Source organism: Rhinopithecus bieti, unplaced genomic scaffold (genome assembly GCF_001698545.2).
Source record: "Rhinopithecus bieti isolate Rb0 unplaced genomic scaffold, ASM169854v2 scaffold_6776, whole genome shotgun sequence".
In the NCBI taxonomy this organism is placed as follows: Eukaryota; Metazoa; Chordata; class Mammalia; order Primates; family Cercopithecidae; genus Rhinopithecus; species Rhinopithecus bieti.
In genome coordinates, this window is record NW_016805299.1 from 1,105,178 (window position 1) to 1,115,407 (window position 10,230).

The 10,230-nt window shown below is 53.2% G+C and overlaps 1 protein-coding gene across 11 annotated transcripts in view; it reads left to right on the top strand.

The window, feature by feature from the left end:
- Positions 1 to 10,230, top strand: part of KDM2B (lysine demethylase 2B) — a 158,837-nt gene that overhangs the window by 56,388 nt on the left and 92,219 nt on the right. For all 11 annotated transcript variants that reach the window (XM_017872072.1, XM_017872074.1, XM_017872075.1 and 8 more), the window contains one exon: positions 6,136 to 6,251. In XM_017872072.1, the coding sequence (XP_017727561.1) occupies positions 6,136 to 6,251 (116 nt within the window). The remainder of the gene's footprint in view (positions 1 to 6,135; positions 6,252 to 10,230) is intronic.

Below are 10,230 nucleotides of genomic sequence, written 5' to 3' on the forward strand. Positions count from 1 at the left end.
TAGCCGGGTGTGGTGGCGGGTGCCTGTAGTTCCCAGATAGTCGGGAGGCTGAGGGAGGAGAATGGTGTGAACCCGGGAGGCAGAGCTTACAGTGAGCCGAGATTGCGCCACTGTACTCCAGCCTGGGTGACAGAGCAAAAGACTCTGTCTCAAAAAAAAAAAAAAAGAAAAAAAATTTAATTTTTGAGACAGAGTTTTGCTCTTGTTGCCCAGACTGGAGTACAATGGCATGATCTCACGATCTCAGCTCACTGCAAACTCTGCCTCCCAGGTTCAAGCGATTCTCCTGCCTCAGCCTCCTGAGTAGCTGGGATTACAAGCACGCGCCACCACACCCAGCTAATTCTTGTAGTTTTAGTAGAAATGGGGTTTTACCATGTTTTCCAGGCTAGTCTTGAACTCCTGACCTCAGGTGATCTGCCCATCTCAGCCTCCCCAAGTGCTGGGATTACAGGTGTGAGCCACTGTGCCAGGCTAAGAAAAAATTTAAATTTTGTTTTAGAGACAGGGTCTTGCTCTTTTGCCCAGGCTGGAGTGCAATAGTGTGATCACAGCTCATTGCAGCCTTGCCTTGACCTCCTGGGCTTAAACAATCGTCCTATCCCAGCCTCTAGAGTAGCTGGGACTACAGGCATGTGACACCGTTTTTTTTTTTTAAACAAATACAGAAAATACCTAAGGCCTAAGATCTCACAGTGACCAGGTCAGAGTAAGAACCCAGGTGTGCCTACTTTCAAAACACACATTCCTAAGTATACCGACCTTGAACCCCAGTAGCTTGGGAGTCAGGAGACTTGGGATCTGGGCCTCCTTTTTGACTCTGTGACTATGTGTGAACTATTTGCTCATTTAACAAACTTCTTTTTTTTTTCCCGGAGGCGGAGTCTTGCTCTGTCACCCAGGCTGGAGTGCAATGGCACGATATTGGCTCCCTGCAGTTTCTGCCTCCTGGGTTCAAATGATTCTCCCGCCTCAGCCTCCTGAGTAGCTGGAATTACAGGCGCCCACAACCACACCCAGCTAATTTTTTGTATTTTTAGTAGAGATGGGGTTTTATCATGTTGGCCAGGCCGGTCTCGAACTCCTGACTTCAAGTGATCTGCCTGCCTTGGCCTCCCGAAGTGCTGGGATTACAGGTGTGAGCTGCTGGTCCTGGCCTCATTTAACAAACTTTCTTAAGGGCCTACTTGGTGCCAGATGATGCGGGGGGTGGGCCTGGAGGGGACATAAGACAGATCCCATCTCTCCTGAGTGCAGCGTGTGATCCCATCCCTCCTGAGTGCAGCGTGTCCAGCCAGGTGGCAGCCAGGGTGGCAGAGCCCAGTATGGGAACCCTATTTGTCATATAAGTGGGGGTGGCAGTGCCTGGGGAGGACCCAGGGATCTGTGACTTGGGCTGGTCTAAAGTTATTTTCCATTCTTGCATTGTATAAAGAGCCACTGAAAACCCAAGTATCATGATAGCCCCAGGTATTTCTTATACTCCAGCACGTCTGAGAAGCAGTTCCTTAATGGTGTCACGTGGTTGGGCCTCAGACGATCCATCTATAAAATGGGTCTAGAGCAGGGAAGGGGACTGGACGGGATGTGGAGGGGGTTGGGGCCATGGGAAACTGGGCAGTACCTGCTCAGCCAGACCAGCTAGGGCCAGGTGGGAATCCAGATCCTCCTATTTTTCTAGGGGGAAGGCAACATTTCAGATTGTCATATGGAACGTACTGTCGTGGCACGGTGGCTCATGCCTGTAATCCCAGCATTTAGCACTTTGGGAGGCTGAGGTGGGTGGATCACCTGAGACTGGGAGTTCAAGACTGGCTTGGCCAACATGGTAAAACCCCGTCTCTACTAAAAATTTGCACGACTGTGGTCCCAGCTACTCAGGAGGCTGAGGCAGGAGAATCGCTTGAGCCTGGGAGGTGGAGGTTGTAGTGAGCCGAGATGGCACCACTGCACTCCAGCCTGGGTGACACAGTGAAACTCTGTCTCAAAAAAAACAAAAACCAACAAAACAACAACAAAAGAAATATCCCCATTTTTATTTATTTATTTATTTATTTATTTTGAGACGGAGTCTCGCTCTGTCGCCCAGGCTGGAGTGCAGTGGCCGGATCTCAGCTCACTGCAAGCTCCGCCTCCCAGGTTTAGGCCATTCTCCTGCCTCAGCCTCCCGAGTAGCTGGGACTACAGGCGCCCACCACCTCGCCCGGCTAGTTTTCTGTATTTTTTTAGTAGAGACGGGGTTTCACTGTGTTAGCCAGGATGGTCTCGATCTCCTGACCTCGTGATCCGCCCGTCTCGGCCTCCCAAAGTGCTGGGATTACAGGCTTGAGCCACCGCGCCCGGCCGTATCCCCGTTTTTAAACATGGGATGGTGTGAAGTAATTGGCCCCTGATCCCAACTATGAGGTCCTTGAAGGGAGAGGCTATCCTCAGTTCATCTCAGGAGCCACAGGGCCGTTCCTGATCCTGGCCCGGTGCAGGGAGTTCACTGATGTCAGTGAAGGAACCAGGCTCCGATTGGGTTGTGGGCATCTGTGAGGTGCCCCGTGTCGAGTTCTGTGACCTCTGTGTTTATTCCTCCCAAAGTTGCAGAGGTGGAGGCAGATGTGAGTGGGGCCTTTGGATTCTGAGTCCTGAGCGTCTTGGTTGTGGGTGAGACTCCACGTGCCCCCGCTGCCCTTCTTGGGCCCCCTCAGGTCCCAGAGAATGTGCTGCTTTGTGGATCACTGGCTTCCCATCCATGACTGCATCTGTCCCTGGTTGCTTGGCCTGAATAGCCTCTGTTTATTGCCTTCATATTGTCGATGACTCTGGCTGGAAGCTGGAGGCAGATGCCAGCGTCCCCAGCCCAGGCAGCAGCCCGGGAACACCGGCTCTCATGCTTCCTGGGCTGTCAAGAGGCCATCAGGGGCGGTACGGATGGGCCCATGAACGCTGTTATTTCCACGCCTCCTTCCCGAGGGAGGCGTGTGGGTAATGAAGCAGATGTAAGCAGAGCTGGGGGAGGGACGTGGTGGTGGCTAATCCAGGGGTGGCCGCCTGACCCACCCTTGAGGCCCTGCTGGGTAGGGGAGTGGGTAGAAGCTTCTAGAATCCCTTGAGCGTCTGGGCGTGCAGATCCCCTGCCCCCTCCTTGCAGCAGCAGCTCTCTTCTGTGTTCCTCTTTGCTCACACATCAGGGCAACAGATGTAAGTCAGGTGTGTCGGCCTCTGCACCTGCCAGGAGAATAGGGAGAGTCCAGGGCTGGTAAAGATGGATGCACATGGGCACCGTCCTCTACCAGAGCCCTCATGATCGACTGAGACGACCACAGATACCAATGCCAGTTGCTTATATGGGTTCAGGACTTGCTCAGCAAGTTCCCCAGAAGGGAGGGGAGTGGAGGGGACAGGCTGGAATCCCAGCCCCTGGACTTGGGCTTTCTCGTTGGGGTTTCTCGATCCTCGTTGCCTGTACAACTAGGAAATGTTGCCAGGATAACGGGGCTGGTGACAATAACAACATTCAATAGCCTGGTTCCACTTGGTGGAAACATGGAAATGTTGAGGTCAGCCTGCAGGCAGCAGAGGCAGGAGACTAAAGTGGATGTGGAGACAGAGGCTCTTTCAGGGCGGCAGCCATGCTCCTGTGCAGAGGAGGGTGAAGGCGGTGGGGTGGGAAGGTGGGGAGCTCGACAGCCGCTTGCAACTGCACACCTGGTCAGCACAGCAGCTGTCTTTCATGGCCCCCGCCAGAGGCTCTGGAAGCCAGGCACAGAATGAGGTTCCCTAAAGCAAAGCCCTCGTGCTTTTACTGGGCAGCACTGGGCTCCTGGTGATGAGCTTTGCCTTGCTCTCCCCTGAGGATGGCCAGCTCTGTTCCATGCGTTGCCCTGGTGGGGAGAGCCAGCGGCTGAGTGTCCATTGCAGATGCCAGCAGTGGCCTCGCAGTCTGTGCTGTCTTCCAGGTGGTAGCGTTGCTCCCAGCAGCGGTGACCACCCATGACTCAGGGCTGGCGTGTTTCATTGGGGGAAAGAGACTGGAACCGCTCGGGCTTGGGGGGCAGGGGCAATTGCTGTAATTTTCCTCAGAGCAAAAGAATAAAGTGCATGGCCAGGAGAGGAGGGGACAGCGGCCTCCAGGGCCAGGCCCTTCAGGGTGCAGGGTCTTGGGGTGCCGCCACCCTTCCCTCTGCTGCACCCTTCCCCCAGCCGACCCTCCTCTGTCCTTCACTGTGAGTCGCTCCGCCTCTGTCCGCCCTTGTCCTTATTTCTCTCTGCGTTTCTCCTTTTGCCTCCCCTCTGTATTTCCCTGCCTGTCCCCCGGGACTCGCAGGCCTGTGCGGAGCCATTAATGCAGCGGCAGCTGTACAGCGTGGTGGCTAAAAACAGAGCTGCTGTCGCTTGCCAGCTGTGATTCGTTCAGCAAGTGACTTCCTGCTTTGTGCCCTCAGTTTCAGCATCTGTGAATTGGGGTTGATTCTCCTCCTGCCCATCCTCTAGCCCCACGCTGTGTGACCCGGCAGCCAGGAGCCACACACGTCACCTGAGTACTTGCAGTATGACCACTGTGAATTGCGATGCGTTAGCTCTGCGTCCCAGTGAATGAGGCGCTTTCTCCCAGCCTTCATGGACCATGCGGAGCCTGACTTCCCAGGCTCAAAATCCTGATAGGTGACTTCATTTTTCTGTGCCTCACTTTCCTCATCCGTAATTTTTGTTGTTGTTTTTGACTTTGTCCCCCAGGCTGGAGTACAGTGGCGCTATCTTGGCTCACTGCAACCTCCACCTCCCGGGTTCAAGGAATTCTCATGCCTCCGCCTCCTGAGTAGCTGGGATTATAGGCATGTGCTACCACGCCTGGCTAATTTTTGTATTTTTAGTAGAGACGCGTTTCGCCATATTGGCCAGGCTGGTCTCGAACTCCTGACCTCAGGTGATCCTTCTGCCTCGACCTTCCAAAGTGCTGGGATTATAGGCATAAGCCACCGTGCCTGGCCCTCATCTGTAAATTGAGGTTGAATATAGTATACACTTTTTAGGGATTGCACGAGAATTAATGAGTTAAGGCCCAGAAAGCCCTTAGACCACTGTGCCTGGCACAAGGTGGGCCCTCTGCTGTCCTTTTTTCTTTTTTTTTTTCTCTTTGAGATGGTCTTGCTCTCTTACCCAGACTGGAGTGCAGGGGTGTTATCACAGCTCACTGAAGCCTCGAACTCTGGAGCTCAAGTGATCCTCCCACCGCAGCCTCCTGAGTAGCTGGGACAACAGGTGTGCACCACCATGCCCTGCTATTTATTTATTTTTTTAGAGGTGAGGTCTTACTATATTTCCTGGGCTGATCTCAAACTCCTGAGCTCAAGCCATCTTCCCGCCTCAGCCTCCCAAAGTGCCGGGATCACAGAGGTGCACCACTACACCTGGCCCTGCTTCCATTTCCCCTGTGATGGTGACTGTGTCTGGCTCCAGGCTGGGAGCCTGAAGAAATGAAACCCTGCAGCTCCCAGCTGTGAGAAGCTGCAGGAGAGACTTAACAGCAGCCAGCAGCCCGTGGGGCAGAGTTGAGGGCAGAGCTGAGGGGGGCATGCAGGCGTTGTGTGACCAAGGAGACCGTGTGGAAAGGGGCCTGGGTGGAGTTTGATGACAAGAAGATGGACTTGGGCGGAGGAAAGTGCTTGGGTCCTGCAGCTCTGGCAAGACGTCACTCCTTTGTCATGGTTCCAAGCCATCCTTTGTGACCCCTTTGGGATGGTGAGGAAAGGCTCTGGACGTATGTGCCACCTGGGAGGGGAGGCAAGACTCCCTGACCCACGTGTAGGTGGGGAAAGGGCCTGCCTCTCTGCTGGCCATTGCAGCCAGGTCCCCGGAGGAAGCTTTTGTCATCATACTCAAGAAGTGGGGGCTGATCTGCAGCTTCCCAGCTCCTGACTTGAGCCGGGCAGTCGCTGCTCGGGGCTGCAAGTGTGAGTCTTCTCGGCGACCCAGGCCTGGGTGTTCTGCAGCAGGCATCGCTGGGCACCGCTGCTTCAGGCCCTGGCTGCTCTTCTCCACTCCCTGCTCTCTCCTGCACGCTCGCTGTCCCTCCCTGCAGCCTTGTGAGGTGTGGGAGCCCACAGGGGCCAGCGACTCATCCTCTCCTTGCCCTTCCCACCTCAGGTTGGATCCATGCTGTCTACACCCCTGTAGACTCTTTGGTATTCGGCGGAAACATCCTGCACAGCTTTAACGTGCCCATGCAGCTGCGGATCTACGAGATTGAGGACAGGACGCGGGTAAGGAGGTTCCCTTCTCTCCTCGCGTGCACGCCCGGCCCCTGAGCTCTGCCGGTGCTCCGTGTGTGGGACAGGTCATGCTGAAGTCCTCCACAGTTGCCCCTCTCGCTCCCGCTTCCTGCCTCAAGCTGGCCTCAGTTCTGGTTCTGCAGGGCGGAGGGCAGGGGAATGCCCGCAGGAGCCCCACCCGGAGGCCCTGGAGTTTCTGTTCACCTCCAGGTTGGGGGCAGCCAAAACCCCCTTGTGGAAGAGGAAGTACCTCTGAGAAAGCACCGTGAGATTTCAGGGACCCTGCCTCTTCCTCCTCCTCACATGGAGAAAGTGGTGCGAGGGATTGGGGGATTTGGTCACTGTTGTTTGGAGGGTGGTTGTGGACCTTGGAAGGGCCTGGCCTGGTCTGAGGTCAGGTCTTGGCTATGTGTTTTCCCCAGGGACCCCAGATCTGACTGGGGAGAGACCCTGAGGAAGCCAGTGTCTGAGTCCCCCTGGGTACTGTCTCTGAGCTAGTCTCCATATGTGCTGGGGACGTCCCTAGTTCCCTGGGGCCGAGGCTTTTCTCTGCCCTTGATGGGGACAGTGCTAGTTTCCCACACATCAAGTTTCCCTTACTCACCCCATGTCCTAGGACCAAGGGTGGAGGCTCAGGTAACTGATGTGTGTCCTTTGCTCCATGAGTGTCCCTGAAAAGGACAAGTGGCCCGACCTTGCCACCGCCTTTCTCATACTAGGACTTGATCACGTGTCCCCAGGCACGTAAGACAAGTCCCAAACTGGGTAAAAAACTGAAGACTTGGGGCCAGGCGTGGTGGCTCACGCCTGTAATCCCAGCACTTTAGGAGGCCGAGGTGGGTGGATCACTTGAGGTCAGGAGTTCGAGACCAGCGTGGCCAACATGATGAAACCCTGTCTTTACCAAAAATACCAAAAAGCCAGGTGTGGTGGTGCGAGCCTGTAGTCCCAGCCACTTGGGAGGCTATGGTGGGAGGATGGTTTGAGCCTGGGAGGTGGAGGTTGCAGTGAACTGAGATCGCGCCACTGCACTCCATCCTGGGCAACAGAGCCAGACCTGTCTCATACATAAAACAAAACAAAACAAAACAAAACAAAACAAAAACCTGGAGACTTGGGGCAAAAGAAGGCCCATTTCTCGTTCTACTAGTTCCTGTTTTTTCAACACAGCTATTCAAATATTCATTTTATTTTATTTAAATTGAGATATAATTCATGTACCCTAAAACTTACCGTTCAAAGTATACAATTCAGTGGTTTTTAGTGTGTTTACAAGGTTGTATCATCATCACCACTAATTCCAGAACATTTTCATCACTCCAAAAAGAAACCTTGTACCCACAAGCAGTCACTTCCTGTTTCTCCCTGCCTTTCCCCTGGCTAGCCCTAATCTATTTTCTATCTCTGTGGATTTGCCTATTCTGGACATTTGATGTAAATGGAGTCATTCAATATGTGGTCTTTTGTGTCTGGTTTCTTTCACGTAGCATAATGATTTCCAGGTTCATCCACATTGTAGCATGTGCCAGAGCTTCATTCCTTTTCATAGCTGAATAATACTCCATTCTGTAGCCAGACCACACCATTTCTTCTTGGGATTTGCCTCTGAGATGACTTTTTGCCCTGGTGAGGTGTTGCTCTGCATAGATCTAAGGAGAGTTCTCACAAGGGCACCTGCTCTGTACCGAGCCCCTGTCTCTGCTGGTCTTGTTTTCAGGCCTTGGTTTGCACAAAATCACATACATGAGCAAAGTATTAGCTACCTCCTTTGTATCCGAACATTGAATAGTCTCAGCATTGCGGGCCCTTGTCTAGGGGTTTCCTGGAGACCACTCGGAGCTGTGTTCGGTGGTCAGATGTTGCGAGGCGTGTGTACCTCTTCAGATGGACGCATGACGTCTAGATCTGCAGAGACCTGGGTCTGGACTGGGGCCCCGTGGGAGGCCCTCGTTTTGTGGACTTTCTCCCCTCACTTCTGTGTGGCCTGCCATCCCCTTCCCACCTGGGGAAGGCCAGCCGCCACCCTGGTCTGGAGGAGCTGCCCCTTGGCGTTCAGGAGAAGAAAGGCACTGTTTGGACACAAGCGGCCATCTCACAGTCTGGGTCAATGCTGTCTGGGGCTCCGGCCAACTGTTCTTTGGCCTGTCCTGGAGTACAGGCCAGTTTGTGCACGAGCAGATGTGTGGAATAGAGACGGAGAAATCTACTAGAAGTCAGGTCCACGACTTTTCAGGCAATTCCTGAAAGCGGGAGTCAGGCTGGGATTTCTAAAGGCTATGGCAACTTGCTGGACAACCACCCCACCCCCCTGGGAATTCAATTGTAAAGTCAGTGGATTTGGGCCCCATGGTTCCCTTAGGAGCCCAGCTCCCCTCCCCCACCCATGACGATTGGCAGGGTGCTGGCCGGACCCCGAGTGTCGCACTGAGCTTATGTGAAATATATCACATCCTCATTGAGAACGGCAGGTCTGCTCCCCCACCGGGGCTTACTGTCCCTTCCCTTGAGTGGGCACCCCATCTGGTTTCAGTGAAGCAGGCTGGCAGCGGGGGGCTCTGGGCAGACTGGGCTGGGAACGCGGCAGGCTGTTTAATCTGCTTTGATTTCTAATCTTGGGAGAGGGGCATGGCTACTAGGCCCAATTGTTTATGCCTTAGGAGCCAAGGCAAACAAAAGGTACTGGGGAGGGAGTTCTGGAACCAGATAAGATGCCAGGGCCCCTTGTCAGCTCACTACAGCTTCATTGTTTACAGCCCTGAGAGCTTTCTTAAGAAGGTTATGGCCATTTAAAAATAGTGTTTTAAAGGCTGGGCATGGTGGCTTACGCCTGTAATCGCAGCACTTTTGGGAGGCTGAGGTGGGGGGATTACCTGAGGTCAGGAGTTCGAGATCAACCTGGCCAACATGGTGAAACCCCGTCTCTACTAAAAATACAAAAATTAGCCAGGCTTGGTGGTGCATGCCTGTAATCGCAGTTACTTGGGAGGCTGAGGCAGGAGAATCGCTTGAACCCAGGAGGCAAAGGTTGCAGTAAGCTGAGATTGCACCACTGCACTCCAGCCTGGGCAACAAGAGCAAAACTCCATCTCAAAAAAAAAAAAAGGTGTTTTAAGAGTCCTAAAACATGGCTTTGCCTGGAAACCAAATGCCAGAGGTGGGAAAGAGAGAATCATCCGTCTCCAAGCTCCATGGTGTGGCTTTGTCTTAGAAAAAGAATTTGCCTGGCCGGGCGCCGGTTGCTCACGCCTGTAATCCCAGCACTTTGGGAGGCCAAGGCAGGCGGATGATCTGAGGTCAGGAGTTGAAGACCGGCCTGGCCAACATGGTGAAACCTCATCTTTACTGAAAAAATACAAAAATCAGCCAGGCGTGGTGGTGCACGCCTGTAGTCCCAGCTAATCGGTAGGTTGAGGCAGGAGAATTGCTTGAACCCAGGAGGTGGAGGTTGCAGTGCGCTTAGATTGAGCCACTGCACTCCAGCCTGGGCAACAGAGTGAGACTCCATCTCAAAAAAAAAAAAAAAAAAAAAAAAGAAAAGAAAAAAAGAAAAAGAATTTGCCTTTGTGGCCCAAGATGGGGACCCCTATCTAAACTAGGGAACTCCAGGGTTCCCTAGGAAGCTGTATCTTACCCTCACCATTTAAATTTTTTTGGCAAGATGATAGGTGACCCCGTCCTGCAGTGTCACTGCCCACGAGGCGGCACAAACAGATACAGGCATTTGGGGACTGGTGGATTTCCATTCCCCAGCCCTTGTAGGTGAAATCTCCCCTTCCCCTCATCCTGAAGCTGTGAAGAGTGATGAAAGAGTGACGGCAACGAGTGGATATGTTGTGCATTTGGTACCTAAAACATCTTGATAATCACTGCATTCTTTTAACTTCAGTTAGGTTGATAAGGAATAGATATGGTCCAAATGATCATTAAACTGCCATCTCTCTTATATTTATCTTTTATTTATCTCCCCACC